We start from the raw sequence: 16487 nt of genomic DNA, 5'->3' as shown, positions 1-16487 counted from the left end.
ATACTTTTGGAATTGTAAGTCGCCCAGAGTCATTGATTAAGGTGGGTGTCTATAGAAATTGAATGAATAAATAAATGAACATTAGAAAATCAGAACATAGCAACTGAACCGGATCAGAAAATACAAAGTACCATCATGTGACTCTAGAAATAGTGCAGAGAAGAGCAACAAAGATGATTAGGGGACTGGAGACTAAAACATATGAAGAATGGTTGCAGGAACTGGATATGTCTAGTTTAATGAAAAGAAGGACTAGGGGAGACATGATAGCAGTGTTCCAATATTTCAGGGGTTGCCACAAAGAAGAGGGAGTCAAGCTATTCTCCAAAGCACCTGAGGGTAGAAGAATGGGTGGAAACTAATCAAGGAGAGAAGCAACTTAGATCTGAGGAGAAATTTCCTGACAGTTAGAACAATTAATCAGTGGAACGGCTTTCCTCCAGAAGTTGTGAATGCCCCAACACTGGAAGTCTTTAAGAAGATGTTGGATAGCCATTTGTCTGAAACGGTGTAGGGTTTCCTGCCTAGGCAGGGGGTTGGACTAGAAGACCTCCAAGGTCCCTTCCAACTCTGTTATTGTATTGTATTATGTTAGTGATGCTCATCTGACCTTCCTAATATGAGGTTTGCCTATATGGTACTCATTTAGGCTACCCTTTCTATCTGTGATGAAGTGTGTACAGTGGTGAGTTCCTTACTGGTTTACTACCAGTAAGAAACCCACCACTGAGAGGGCGTTTTAGGGGCACACTGCTTGCTTCACTCGTGCATGCGTGCACCGTGCATTGCTGCGCATGTGCATTTGACTGAAAACTGTTGTGCGCATGCACAGACACATGTTGGCGACTGCAGAAGAAACCAGGGAACCGGTTCGGGGGCATGGCAGGCCTGGGTTGCAGCCAGTTCCAGCAACCCAGGCTGCCATACCACTAGCAGTTCAACCAAACCGGTCCAAATCAGTAGGAACCCATCACTGAGTGTGTCCCTGGAAAAGCAGTGGAGGGGAGTCTTGGCAGCACAGAGCTTTCCTACCGAAGAGTCAATATATAGCAATAGCAAAAGCATTTAAACCTATACACTGCCCCATATCACTTTACAACACTCTCTGGGCAGTTTACAATGTAAGCTTTTTTTTTTTTTTTTGCATATTGCCCCAAACAATCTGGTGCCTCCTTTTCCGACCTTGGAAGGATGGAAGACTAAGTCAACCTTGAGCCCTGTCAGGATCAAACTCCAGGCTGTGGACAGAGTTTGCCTATTATACTGCGCTTTGATCACCATTCCACCCAAAAGCCCAAATTAAGGGACTGTGCAGACCCAAACTGAATGAGGAGGGAGGAAGAGGTTCATGGGAGCCACACTCTTTAATCTCTCAGGATATATCTAATAGGGTTGAAGGTTATGGCTTTAGTTTGGCAAGATTCTGTCCATTGGGTATAAGCAAATAAAGATAGAACTCGATTGGATTTTGCTGTGTCATCACTGAGTTTGGGCTTACCTAACACTATATAATCCAATGAGAGCAAGTGCTGCATTGCTAGTACAAACTGTGGCCTTGAACCCTGGAAACACAGATACTACAGCTTGAATGGACTGGTCATCTCTCATGATTTACTCTAAGCTTCTCATTTTAAATGAAACTGAAATGTCAGCTCCCATGAAGGAAGAAAGGAAAAAAACCTGTTTGTTGTAGCGCTGATTCTTGGGTAAAAAGGTCATCCGTATGCGTTCCTTGGCCCAATTTTCAGACAAAACAACCTGTTCCATAAACTACTGTAATATATTGCAGTGCAGTTCAACTTGGATTTGCTTTGACCCCTCTTTTTTTCTGTTAAGTAGGGTATAGACGAAGGCCCTGAAGGCCTGAAACTCATCAGCGACATCATCCGAGAGAAACTGAAGATAGATATGAGTGTGCTCATGGGTGCCAACATTGCCAATGAAGTGGCAAATGAAATGTTCTGTGAAACTACCATCGGTAATTGACTCATAAATTATTGGTCTTTCATGCCAGGGAAATGAATCCACAACTAGCAGATGGAGTCAGCCAGCTTCTTTTTATAAACCTTCATATCTTGGATATGAAGCCAAGGCTTCGTGTTCTCTTATTCTTTGTATGCTATTGCAGCATTTCTCACACACCCCTTGTTCATCTTTTAAATTTGCATCCTGATTTTTTGCTCAGAAAGCCCAAGATAGTGGGCTTTACTTAGACACTAGGTAAAATTCATGGCTGAAGGGTCCCAAGTAATATCCGGCACTCTTAAATTAACTGTTGTTTGCTTAAACCTTAGTTTATTCATCCCATTTTTGACGAACGGCACAGAATCACAAACTGAATAGCTTGTTTATGAAGCCAGTCAGTATATTGTAGGCATGCAGCTAGTCCATACTGCAGATCCAGATTTTCCTCATGGTCCCTTTGTTTGCAATGGCACACTAAATTGTTTTAATCTACTCTCCCACCATACAGCAACTACTGTAAAAACTAGCCAATCCCTTTTATTTTCTTCTAGGACAGTGATGACCTTTTTGTCATTGCATGCCAAAAGCGCGCACTTGTGGGTGCAACCACGCCCATTATGCAATGCGTGCAACACCCCCACTCACACACCAAACACGCATACACATGTGACACACACACCTCTGTGTATGCCCTGCCATCGCGCATGTGCCCCGCCCCACCCATTTTTTGTTTCCAGGTTGGTGCAGGAGGCTTTTCAGGCCCAAACTGGGGCACCAGGTGTGTGTGTGTGCTTGTGCGGCCCCAAAATGCAATGACAGCCCCCACACACACATGCACTCCACCCCGTCATGCATGTGCACACGTGTCCCCTGCATAGGTTTTATATTAATATTTCATCACAGTTCAGTTGACTTTGCTATTTTACTGTTAAGAATATAATATAGACTTATTTTTTTCTCAGAAAATCTATTTCTATTTCATATTTATTTCACTGTCTTTTGACCAAGTTGGAATATTTCACTTGATAGCTAATTTTCACAGGAAAATTGTCTATTTTAAACATTTTCTGAATGTTTTTGACACAAAGATAGACATTTAAAAGAAATATTTAAAAGAAATATGATTTTTCTTCATAGAGGAAATAATTCTATCCAGTCAAATGCTTTCTTCTATTGTCAGTTAAAATTCTAACGCCTGTGCTTCTTTTCTTAGGTTCTAAAAATGCTAAAAATGGGAAGATCTTAAAAGAATTAATGCAAACATCAAATTTCAGAATTACTGTGGTGGATGACTGTGACACCGTGGAACTTTGTGGGGCCTTAAAGGTTTGTTATTCCAAGGAAGTAGTTATGTTCATATGATATACCAGGGGTGTCAAACTTGATTTCATTGAGGGCCACATCAGGGTTGTGTTTGACCTCAGTAGGCCGGGTTGGGAATGGCCAGGGTGGGCGTGGCCAGGTCAACGTCCCTTGTGTCAGGAGCGCCTATGGTGGCCCGAGATTGCAACCCTCTGCCAGCAAAAACAGAGCTCAGGAGAGCCACAAGTGACTCCCACGAGCTCCTTTTTCGCTGGCAGAGGCACAGAAGACCTGTCCTTTGCTGTTTCCAGGGCAACCCCACAGGCCACATCTAAGCACAGTTGTTAAGTTAGTAACACAGTTGTTAAGTGAATCTGGCTTCCCCACTGATTTTGCTTGTCAGAAGGTCACAAAAGATGATCACATGATGCCGGGACAGTATAACCATCATAAATACATGCCAGTTGCCAAGTGGCTGAATTTTGATTACGTGACCATGATGCTGCTGCAGCGGTTGTAAATGTGAAAAGTGGTCATGTGACTTCTTTTCAGTGCTGTTGTAATGAAACAATTTGCCTCCTTGCAGCAAGCAGCCTGGTCAGCTTCAGCACAGCCTGATTTAGCACGAGCAGCTGATTGGCAGTTGGATCTGCCTCCCAGATAAGTGGAAGTGGCAGCAAGGCCCGCTGCCTGAAACCGGCAAAAAATGGGATGCCGTAAATGGGGCAGGTGGAGGCAGCGACCATGATTGACTGGGCAATGGGTGACAGTGATCCCTGCAGCCAGGAACAGCTGATAGGTGGTATTCCAGGAGACAGATCTAATTGCTAATTAGCTGCTTGTGCTAGATCAGGCTGTGCTGAAGCTGACCAGGCTGTTTGTTGTTTGCTGCAAGGAGGCAAATTGCTGGGAGGCAGAGTCCGAAGGATGGTGACCGGTAGGTGGGCAGGACTTCGGCAACATTTGCTGTATAAGGCTCACTTACAGACATTTCCATCCACTTTGGGGGGGGGGGAGTATGTCTTATACACTAAACAATACGGTATATAAATAATCTGATTTATTTTGCTGACTACAAATTTAATGTCAAAAGCTTTTGTTTATTTTAGAATATTTTTATTATTTTTCAAAAAAATCCATTATTTTTATCTTTTATGTATGTCTGAAACAGAATTATTACTACATAAGAGCCATATATTTTTAACACTAATTACAATTACTAAGTAGAACATTTTAAGCTGTAGTTTGTTCAGCCACAGTTTCAGTTTTTGCTAGCTGGGTTTGTTATGTATTAAATTATAAAACATAATTAAAATCTGGATTAGCTGGGCAGCCTGGTAGATGGTATCAAAGTGGTAGTTATGGGTCTTGTGTGGGAGAACCCAAGATTTGAAGGATTCTTGGTGCTCTCTGAGCTTGCTTGTTTTCTTGCAGACGTTCCATTACCTAACTAGGTAATGTCATCAATGCTAGTAAGGAGTGGGGTTTGCTCTTAGTTATTAGAACCCAAGATTATCTGATGTTTTAAACCGAAGACTTCTTTTTTTCCTTCTTCTTTCTCATTTTTTCCATTGGCTGTTAGAACATTGTGGCTGTTGGAGCTGGTTTCTGTGACGGGCTGGGCTTTGGGGACAACACCAAGGCAGCTGTGATTCGCCTGGGCCTGATGGAAATGATTGCCTTTGCTAAAATCTTCTGCAAGGGCACAGTCTCTATAAATACATTTCTGGAAAGCTGTGGAGTTGCAGATTTGATTACCACATGCTATGGGGGACGTAACAGGAAGGTGGCCGAAGCATTTGCACATGGTGGAAAAGTAAGGGCATGTTTTGCTATACCCCTGCATGAGGAAGAGAAGTTGGCTGCACTTTTAAGATAAATCTAAATAGCCTAGTAGAGCACAATTTATGGGAAGTGGCCAGAGATGCTGCTGGCTGAGAGGGGGGGGGGGGTTCAACATGCTTTTGAAGTTGATTTGACATGTCTGATAATATCCTGCATATATTACTACAACTCTCATGTCTGTAACCTTTAACTGGACAAAATAGTACATCATGGGACAAAATATTTTTAACCAAGGTACCTCAAGTGGGCTAACTTACAGAAAGCATCCAAAATCTGGGAGCCATGATTTCCATGGAATTGACATTTTGGCAAATTTTATAAACCATTTAATGACCTAAGATGATCATAAAGCATTTTATGACCTAATAAAAATTATAAACCATTTCCTATGCTCAATGCCTGATGTTTGACTGGGCTATACAGTTCAACATGAGCTACTTTCAAGGCAGATATATTTGTGAATATCTCCCTGAATTTTTAAGGAGGATATGAATTTTTAATTAAGAAGTTTTCAAGTACAGGTAACCTCCCTAGTCCTGTGTTTTCTTGAAAGCCCTTATAATTAAAAAAAATAAACCCTCATCTTTATGTTTGAATTGAGACTGCTTTCCCACATTGTAAACACGGGGAGAATTCATCGCCTCTTAAGCAGATTCCCCATTATTCACTTTACTGCATCTCCTAGAGTTATCTAATTATCACTGAATTCATATTTCAAAAATGAAGATGGCCTTTATGTTGTTTTCAATGAAGATTGAATACTGTTAAAAGTCACAGTAGGTCCCTTAGAGTAAATCAATTTTGTGAACCCAGCCAACTGGTTCATTCAATTGTTAAGGTGTGAATGCAAGTTTAGCGCCACATGTAGCTTAGCTCTAAATTATAATACATTTCATAATTTTAAAACTATTAAGCTCAAGTAAGTTTAGAAATTGCTCCAAAATCCTGCTTATTTAGTTGTATTGGAAAATACAAAACAGGATAAAGGGTGCCATTTCATTGCTTGAGCTTTAAGACTTGTTCATCAGCTTATATAGAATTTAATGCCATTTCCCTTTGTTCTAAAACAAGCAATTCATACTTTGCCTATTTTAGACAATTGAACAGTTGGAAAAAGAAATGTTGAATGGACAGAAGCTACAAGGACCTCAAACATCAGCTGAAGTCTATAAGATCCTGAAACAGAAGAATATACTTGACAAGTAAGTAGTTTGTTTTTAGATACTAAATACACCCATGGGTCATTCAGAATATTTCAACTATAATCCTGTTTTTTTGTTCTAAAATTCACTAATCTAAATCTAAAATTTCTAGTGACTTGAGACTACAACTCAAGCTAATTCAACTGTTTTCCTGTCACCCTTATTGGTATAGCTATTTAGTTGTAGCACGTCCAAGTATTATACACAATAATACAGCAATCATATTTGTACATCTATGTAAACAAAAAATCCAAAGCTACTCACAGAGGACTTTTCTCACCATGCTAATTTTTCATTCTTTTTTTAAGTAGTGGGAAATTATATACAGATATTTAATTCCATATTTGTAGTATAAAACAACTACTTTCAAAAGATGGAACATATCTTTTTAATGTTTATGTTTAATGTTTTCATTTGGTCTCCATTTCCATGTGATTATATCATGATCTACTACGGGTACATTGATAATTAAAGTTGGTCCACAGGAAGGAACTTAGGATGTCAATCTTCTTAGATGACCATTCATTGTCCTTCACAATTGATATTTAATTGATATTTTAAACTGATTATAGCAATTTGTAAACAAAAAGTTTCTGATTTATACAATTTGCACCCTTCATTTTCAACCAAACTGCTATTCACTATCCATGAAAAATTAAATATACGAATCTCAAGTTCAAATTTCTCAAGTTATCTAACAATCTAGTACAAACTTGGGAAATTTGATCTTGAGATTCCAAACTCGATTGCTAGATAGATACCGTAGATAACTTGGAAAACACGGATTGACTGCTTCCTCCTAAAGATTTTTTCATGCTCACAACCAATTACCTATCCAACCATCTATGGCAGCTCCCAATGTTTTTATTCTAAGGATTTCCTCTTAGACAGTTCGGTGATACTACACTATAGGGCAGTCTTTCTCAACTGTAACAACTTTAAGACATCTGGGCTTCAATTCCTAGAATTCTGGCGGGAGAATTCTGGGAATCAAGTCTAGACATCTTAAAGTTGCTAAGTTTGAGAAACACTGTTTTAGGGGTAATTAAGCAGCTGTTCCAAATCACAAGACAACGATGGGGTTTTGGTTCTCACTCATTATGAATGAAGTGATAGCTTCAGTATGTCTAATTGGAGGACCTTCTAGGTGCAATCTATGGCAACAATTCTGCATGCTTAAGAGCTATGAAATAACAGAAATCCAATAGTTAAACCTGCTGTATTCTATTTTAGCAGGCTAAGAGTAAAACTGTGCTTCGCTATTCAGCGATAGTAAATGTGACTCTCTTTAATAAGGCTTCAATTATGTAGCTGTCCTAATCTAAATATTCTGTAGTGTTTTATCATGAGACAAGTTCCATTATCAGTTCTAAGATCAAGACTGTGACATGCAAAAATAATCTTTATTACAGCCACTTCCACAGTATTGAAAAATCTGAAAACTAAGGGCATCAAAGCTAATCTGAGCAGTTGACCGTGATCTTGTACATTTAGGCTAGCAAAATAACCTACTGTTTTCCTCTGTGTTCCTGTTGCTTTACAAAAAGCAATTTTATTTTATTTTTTGGTTGATGTTCAAAGGCCATTATCAATCAGATTTATGTGTTAAGCATGCAGGAAACTGACTGTACTTATGCTACACTTATTCAAGAGTGTATGGGACACAGATAAATGATCTAAGTGCCTGATGGCCTCCAGATATGTTGGATTATGAGGGTTATACATAGGTCAGAGTAGAACACTGTTCTACAAAAATAAGTGTAACAAAATGCTAGTTAAAAGAAGATTGGTAGTTAAAAATTACCTTACTGATACCGATCCTTGTGTACACATCAATGATTATACAGGGTATGAAACAACATACTGATTGAAGATTTACCTTCAACTGCATTTCTCCTAGGTTTCCACTATTCACAAATATCTACCTAATCTGCTACCAAGGAAAATCAATCAAAGAGTTCATCACTTGCCTGCAAAAGCATCCGCAACATATGTAAGATCCAATCCTGTAACTCACCAGTATAGTCTGTCTCGACTCAAGATTTGTCTGCCTGACATGGAGAATAAAGCCAGCAAGCACTGTCAACTTGACAATGGAGAATTAAAGCAAGCGCACAACATGCAAAAAAAAAAAAAAAAGCCCTGGTATTAACTTCATTGTGGTCTTAAGGGAAATTACTCTGTATTCCTTTTGAGTAACCATCTGCACTAAGTATGAAGACAAGCGCATTTCGGCATTGACTTCAGGAAACAATTATAAAAGACTATGAAGTGGGAATGTCATTTTCATCACTCATGTTCCATACAAAGCCTGTGGCAGCCTGAGCGCTCTGCCAGTGAAAATGGGCTCCTGAGCTCCATTTTCGGCTTTGACAACTTCCTACAACACTCTGCCAGGGAAAATAGAGTTTGAGAGGAACCTCCCAGGCTCCATTTTCACTGGCAGAGGCACTGCAGGCCAGTCCTTTGCTGTTTACAGGGCAGCCCTGTGGGCCAGATCTAAGTACCCTGCGGGGCGGATCCAGCCCTTGAGTATGACACCCCTAATATATATCATGCCTTTTTTCTTCAAATTTCTCTTTGTCCACCTCTTACCTCATTTTTTTTCTTTCATACACATTGTTTAACTTTTCTACATTAATATAACCCCCAAAGACTCTTCCAAATTCTGCTGACAATATAAATCTCCGAAGGAAAATGATACATCATACTAAGAGGCAACAAGGTTTACAACATTTTTAATTTGGCTAAATTCCAATGAGGTTATTTAAAATATTATTCTGGATCATACAATTTTGATATGTCATTTATCATTCTACAGTATTTTTTGAAAGCAGCTGTGAGCATCTTCCATATATTCTCAGTTGATAAACAAATACAAAAATAAGAGAAAACATTAACACTTTTTAGAAATAAATTTCTTTAATGGATACAACAATGAGCCCATGATGAACAGTATGCGAAAAGAACCTTCCACAAATTTAACATATGCAATGGAAATATTTTGAACATCAAATAATTAACCAGCTTTTAAATTAACTCACAAATAAATAGAAAATAATTCTGTATTTCCATCCTGTAGCAAATATTAATTTCAATAAACTGAAACAAGTTCAATTTGAGAAATGAAAATTACACATGTAAAAATTAACATTTATATTTCAGAGCATCAAACTACACACACGTACAAAGTGATCTGACACATCCCCCCCCAAAATTCAGGGAAATTAAAGAACATCAATAATATTATATTTTATAAACATGGGTTTCATCATATAAAAGCAAAATTTCTGAATTGGTGAATTACTTCTTTGTTTTCCAAAACATAATTACAATAGCATGAAATACTGAATTAAGGTTAAATTTAAGTTTGTTAAATTGAGTCCTTCCCATCGAAGTGGTACCTATTTATCTACTCACATTTGCATGCTTTTGAAATATTAGGTAGGCAGAGCTTGGGTAAGTAATGGGAGTACACCCTTTCACACAGCGCTCAGGTCTGGAACCCGGGCCACCATATTTCCAGCTGACAAGCTCAGTGTCTTTAACTGCTAAGAACCTCAAATAATCAAATATTCAGTGTAATTATTAGTTTTAAAATTCTAAGCATCCTGAAAGATTTGATGTGGTTGAAGCCAAAGTAGGCATTATTAAAAAGATATTCAACTTATATAAACTAATGCCTTCACTTTTTTTCCTAAAAAAAAAAGAAAAGAAGCCATCTTTTATCCTTAGACACAGCACTGGTTTCCAAATGATCTCAGACCTGGTGACACACTATGGCAGGGTTTTGAAAATTGTGTTTCATGACACTCAAGCATTCTGTGACCAACCTGAAGGGGTTCCATGAGAAACCAAGAAGGGGAGGGGGGAAATTCACTTTTACTTTTTGATCAGAAATTTAGTTTTTTTTTTAAAAAAAAAAAACACTACAGGTTATCTTTGACTTAAACTGTTCATTAAAGATAGTTCAAACTTATATCTGCCAGGGAAAAAGTTCTTTATAACTTGTAAATTTGCCCTATTGACCATCATGCCATCCATTCAATCACATGATTGCAATTCGGGTGCTTGAAAACCAGCTCACATTTAAGACTGGAGTATCTTGTGGTCACATGACTGCAATTCATAACCTTTTTCTTTTTTCTTTTTGCATCCACTGGAAAAGCCAGATTCCTTGAAGGATGATTTGTTTAATGCCTATGGTAAAATGTTCATAAATTTGGATCCAGTTGCATGATTCAATTTATGACTGCCACAACTTACAATGGAAATTCTCCAGTTCCAATTGTGATTATAAATTGAAGACAAACTGTAACATTCTGCAGCTGAAAATGTTTGAAAACCCTTGTATTTAAAGAAAACTGTTTAAAAGCAGGACTGTTAACTGAGATAGTATCAACATTTATTTTCTGCACTGATTAAAGACTGTATGAAGGCTCATTGGTTTGCTGGAGTATTTCCTACTAACACTGGAAAGGGATTTAACTTTGCAATTGGATCATTAACTGCTATTATGTTCTCGCTCATACAAAGAATCTCAAATTAAAGCAACCACACGTTTGTATCATACAATGTATTGATATACCCATGTTTACATACAAGAGTAAAACAGTCAAAATCTCTTTAAACGTTGTGTGCTGTCACATCATACTTTCTTCTTCTAGCCATTTCTCAAAGGATTAACAAGAATCCAGCAACAAATTAATCATTTCTCAATCAAGAATGCCATGGTATTATTTTCATAACATTTCATCAACATAAGATAGAAATACTTACAAAACAAAACAAAAACCCTACTGCAGTGCAATTTTTTTTTTTTATTTCAAGACAGACAGGGAAAAAACGTTCAAGTATTTAAAACATCCTTACAAGATGCCATTTAAGTTTTACATTGCGCATATAAAAATAGTTTGTCTCCCTTATTTTTATAGATCTGTTTCACACTAATATTTTGAGCTGTATAACTATTTGGATTAGAAAATGAACTCCTATTCCTCATTCCACATTTCTCAAACCTAATATTTTATTGCTATTCTCATGACTTCCATCCCACCCTCCTTTTCCTTTATTTAAGGCTAATGCAGGGTGTGTAATATAAGCAAATTCTGTCACACATTCTTCATTCAGCCTTTGCATGTTGTGGAGGAGCGGTCCCCAACCTTTCTGGCAGCTCCATTTGTGCAAGCAGTGGGCACATGTGACTGCTGCTCCCACAAATGGAGCTTCGCACATGAGCACCTGCTGCTTGTGCAAGTGAAGCTACACATGTGCGCACACTTGGCTGCTGCTTGTGCGGCCTGGTTCTGAATCTGCTGTGTCCCAATAGTGGGCTGCAGCCCAGGTGGTTGGGAACCCCTGTTCTGGAGAGAAGCCACTTAATTTTCACCATTTTCTTTCTAAAAATAAGGACTACTGTAGAAAAAATGTTATCCAACAGGCACTATTATAGATTTTTCCTTTAGGAGCAACTATACTCTGGTTTGAGAGAAGAGTTCTTAGGATGGATCCTACCTAAGATTCTTATCTAGTCCCATGGTCTAGCCTGCTTCTACTGGAACATTTCACAAGAAGCTTTAGGAGCATTCCTAGTCACCCTCTCTATTAGTCACAGCTTTCGGTGAATATGAATCATCATTAAGACATTTGCTTCCCAATCTGAAAACAGCATCAACCAATTAAAAGAGAACACCACAACTTGGCCCTTGAACATTTTTCAGACTCCAAAGAAATGGATTATAAAAGTTATTCACTAAATTTTTATATAATGTGCAGTTTTCTGTGACACAGTAATTAATCTGTACCCTGTAAACAGTATATGTAAATTCCAATAGAAGAGAATATAGATAATCAGGGTTGGGTTGTGGAGTCCTTGGTGCTCTCTGTGCTTGGTTGTTTCTTTGCAGTTGTTTCATTACCTGATTAGGTACCATCATCTGTGTTAGTGAGTGTGGGGTTTGCTCCTTGTTTACACACAATTTATGCGTACAAATAGTAACAGCTACTATGTAGGACAGACAGGTAGCACATCCATGAATATCAACTAGCAGGCAGAAGACATGATGAAAACTCCTCAATCTCACAAAATATGGACAAACTCAACCATGGTTTCAACTGGGAAACTCTTGAGCATCTTAGACCAATCTAAAACCCAAAAGACTGGAGAATTCCTGGATGCTTGGCATTTAGACACAGCAGACATCCATAAAAAACCACATAAAGATAAGACACATTTTTACACATTCAAGAGACAATAAAAAAAGCTAAAATGGCAGTTGGGTCTTACCTGAACTGTATGTTTCAGAGAAGTGTGGAGTAACAGATGGGTATTAACCAAGCCCCTTTGCCCTGGAGTCTGAGGATAATCTTTTGAAGCCACGCCTCTGATCCTCCTCTTGCTCTCCCAGATTAACCGATGGTCGTAGCAGAGCCCTGGAAGGAAAGAACAACAGAACAGCGCAAGCACATATCCTTCCTATTGACCCTGAATAACCACTGAGCTAACTCAGGCCCCTGGCGCCCTAAACAACGGGGGGAAGTGACTCTTCCCACACCTTCTCTGAAACATACAGTTCAGGTAAGACCAACTGCCAGTTTCCAGAGTGAGGTGTGGGAGGAGTAACAGATGGGACATACCAAAGCTAGATGTCCTAGGGAGGGATCAATAGGCCTGAACCCCTTGAGAGTCTAGGACTCCCTGCAGAACCCTCCTACCAAAGGCTGCCTCCACAGAGGCGTAGGCATCTAGACGGTAATGTCTAATGAATGGTGAAGGAGACGCCCAGGCGGCGGCCCAGCAGATCTCCTCTATGGGAGCCTGGGTGGCCCAGGCTGCTGAGATGGCCGCACTTCTCGTGGAGTGTGCTGTGATGCCCTCTGGAATCTGAATTCCCCGTGCCTTGTAGGCCTGTGAAATGGCCGCCCTGATCCACCTGCTGATGGTGGCCGGGAAAACCTTAGCACCTCTGGTGGAAGGTTGATATGACACGAAGAGGGCTTCTGAACGCCTAAAGGGGGCCGTGCGCTTAAGGTAAATGAGCAAGGCTCTTCTGATATCCAACCTGTGCCAAGATCTTTCCCTATCCCCTGGAGGGCTGCGGACAGAAGTCCGGCAGAACTATCTCTAGAGCACTGTGGAAGGGGGAATTGACCTTGGGTATGAACGTGGGATCCAATCTGAGGATTACCCGGTTCTCTAGGAATGTGCAGAGGTCCGCTCTGCTGGAGAGAGCATTGATCTCAGAAACTCCCCTGGCCGATATGATGGCGACCAGGAAGACGACCTTAAGGGTCAGAAATTGAAGGGAAACTTCCCTCAAGGGTTCGAACAGTGCCTCCATCAAAGCCTGGAGGACCGTAGGTCGGTCCCAGGAAGGGAATCGATGGACTGCTGGGGGTTTCAGATTCGCTGCTCCCTTGAGGAAGCGCCTGAGGACCAGATGTTGGGATAAGAATGGTGGAAAGGGCCGAGATCTGTCTCCTAAGAGTGCTGGGGGCGAGGCCCTTCTCCAGACCTTCCTGCAGGAAGTCCAGGACCTGAGGTACCGAGGCTGAGGCAGGTTGAATGTCCCTTGCTTTACACCAGTCAGCAAAAGCCACCCAGGACGCGTTGTAAATGCGGGTGGTGGATTGCCTCCTGGAAGCCTCGACGGTCCTAATGACCTTGGAGGAAAATTGGCCTCTCTTAGCTGTTCCCACTTAATCGCCAGGCGGTCAGATAGAGCCACTCTGGATCCGGATGCTCCAGAGACCCCTGATGTAGAGACACCTCCCCCGGGGGATCCTCCAATGAGGAGCTGAGGACAGCTCCACCAGGTCTGCTAGCCAGGGGTGGCGTGGCCAGAAGGGAGCTAGAATCATCTCTGCCCCCTCTGACACGAGCCTCCTCAGAACCCCGGGAATGAGGGAAAGGCGGGGAAATGCGTAAAATAGACGTGGTGGCCATCTGCAGTGGAGGGCGTCCGTGTCCATGGTTCCTCTGGAGGAGAACTTCGCTACAAAGTTCGGCAGGCGGGCATTCGCTGGAGTTGCGAAGCGATCCACCGTTGGTTGTCTGAACCTTTCGCAGATCCGCTGGAAGACGCTGGGATGGAGCTGCCACTCTCTGTTGTCGACTGTCTCCCTGCTGAGCCAATCCGCTTGCTCGTTCTCCATCCCAGAGATGTGTTCCGTTCTGATGGAGATGTCTCTCTGCCCAGTTGCCTAACTGGAGGGCCTCGTCACGAAGGGCCTTGGAGTGAGTGCCCCCTTGCCTGTTCACGTGGGCTTTGGCTGCCACGTTGTCCGTCAGGACCAGCATGTGATGATCGGTGACTGTGGTCTTGAAGTGTCGTAGAGCCAGGTGGATGGCTCTGAGCTCCAACCAGTTGATGTTGTTGCGCAGATCTGTTGAAGTCCAGCGTCCCTGGGCTATCTGAGCTTCCAGGTGTGCTCCCCAGCCGAACAAGCTCGCGTCCGTCGTGAGTACCTTCCTCGCTGGCTTCTTGAAGAGGAATCCCTTGCTCAGTGCTGGGGTCAGCCACCAATGGAATGAGAGCAGCACCTGGGGCGACACTTGGATCTTGAATCTGGAGTCGCTCGTCCCTACCTTCTGGTATGGAAGCAGGAACCACTGCAGCTCCCTGGCGTGTAGGCGAGCCCAAGGTACGATCTCTATACAAGAAATGAATTTCCCAAGGAGCCTGGAAAGAAGAACTACAGGGACAGAGCGTAATTTATGAACTTCATGAATCAGCTGCACAATGTTGTCCTTTCGCTCCTGGGGGAGGAACACCTCCCCAGACACCGAATCTATAATAGAACCGAGGTGTTGGAGCCTGGTAGATGGGACCAGCTGGCTCTTCTCTAGGTTGATAGAGAACCCCAGGGACCTGAGGGTGTAAATGGTGGTCCCCAGATCCTGTCTGGCCGTGGCTGGGGACCTGCTAGGACTAGAATGTCATCTAGATAGCAAAATAGACAGACTGTTAGAGAACGCAGGTGACCTGCGGCTGCAGCCAGCACCTTGGTAAAGGTCCTGGGGGCTGAGACCAGCCCGAAGGGAAGGGCCCTATATTGAAAGTGATTTCCCTCATGGGAGAACCTAAGGAACCTGCGATGTTCCGGGGCAATTCTGATGTGGAGGTAGGCCTCTATAAGGTCGATGGAAGCCAAAAATCGCCCTGTCGGATAACTTCCAAGATGGATTTCAAGGAAGCCATCTAGAATCTACGGTAGACTATCCTGGAATTGAGTTGTTAAGATCCAGGATAGCTCTCCACCCTCCTGAACTCTTGGGAACCAGAAACAGGTTAGAATAGAATCCGGAACCTCTCTCCCCCTCTGGGACTACTTCAATGGCCTTGATATCCAGAAGGTGTTTGATGGCTCTAGCCTTAATGGCCCGTTTGGCTGGGTCAGCAGAGGAGGCGAAAGTGCAGAACCTGTTAGGGGGTTGCGAGCGGAACTCCAGGTGTAACCCAAGCTTAACCATCTGGAGGACCCACTTGTCAGAGGTGATGCATTCCCAGGCATCCGCGAAAAGGGAGAGGCGACCGCCAATGGGGTGATCTGTGGCTGGATCACTTGAACCTGCAGAATGGGCGACCGCCTCCTCCTCGAAAGGGCCGCTTGCCCTGCTGCTGGCCCCTGAATCTGTCCCTAAAAAACTGTCTGTCCCCCTGTCTGTGGAACCTGGAGGGGTTGGTACCTGTGAGTCTGAGCGTCTGAATCAGGCTGGCGGAAGGATGTTCTCCTGGGGTAGGGGGCGTGTCAGTTATGCGACCGTCTGGTCGTGGCTGGGAGAACCTTCTTCTTGTTTTGGTCCTCCACCAGAAGCGGGTCCAGAGAGGCACCGAACAGCTTGTCCCCGACGTAGTCTGCTCCTGCCACGTGCCATTTGACTCGGGACTCCGCCTGCCAGTGGCACAACCACAGTAAGCACCTGGACGCTACAGAGGAAGATAAGGTTCGGGACGCATACTTAACTGCATCCAGGGTGGCGTCCACAGAGAATTGCGTGGCTGCCAGCACCTTCGAAATGGCTTGCAGCAGTCGCACCTCCGTAGCCAGTGTTCTGTCTCTCAGCTGTTCCAGCCACAACAGCGTGGATCTGTTAAAAAAGGAAGCAGAAGCGGCCGCCTAATAGCCCAGGTTATTGCCTGAAATGTTTTACGTATCACAGTTTCCGCCTTC

The 16487-nt window shown here is 42.2% G+C and overlaps 1 protein-coding gene across 1 annotated transcript in view; it reads left to right on the top strand.

Moving 5' to 3' along the window:
• Nucleotides 1-10757, top strand: part of LOC106556366 (glycerol-3-phosphate dehydrogenase 1-like protein) — a 33271-nt gene extending 22514 nt beyond the window's left edge. Inside the window, exons 4-8 of the mRNA XM_014075360.2 lie at nucleotides 1840-1978; nucleotides 3179-3291; nucleotides 4850-5083; nucleotides 6208-6314; nucleotides 8215-10757. Of these exons, the coding sequence (XP_013930835.2) occupies nucleotides 1840-1978; nucleotides 3179-3291; nucleotides 4850-5083; nucleotides 6208-6314; nucleotides 8215-8311 (690 nt within the window). The 3' untranslated portion in view covers nucleotides 8312-10757. The remainder of the gene's footprint in view (nucleotides 1-1839; nucleotides 1979-3178; nucleotides 3292-4849; nucleotides 5084-6207; nucleotides 6315-8214) is intronic.
• Nucleotides 10758-16487: the final 5730 nt, after the last annotated feature.

Source organism: Thamnophis sirtalis, unplaced genomic scaffold (assembly GCF_051295495.1).
Source record: "Thamnophis sirtalis isolate CommonGarterSnake01/CBP01778 unplaced genomic scaffold, rThaSir2_p1.2 scaffold_1, whole genome shotgun sequence".
Classification (NCBI taxonomy): domain Eukaryota; kingdom Metazoa; phylum Chordata; class Lepidosauria; order Squamata; family Natricidae; genus Thamnophis; species Thamnophis sirtalis.
The sequence above is the reverse complement of the archived record's forward strand: the minus strand, read 5'-3'. Positions and strand labels throughout refer to the sequence as shown.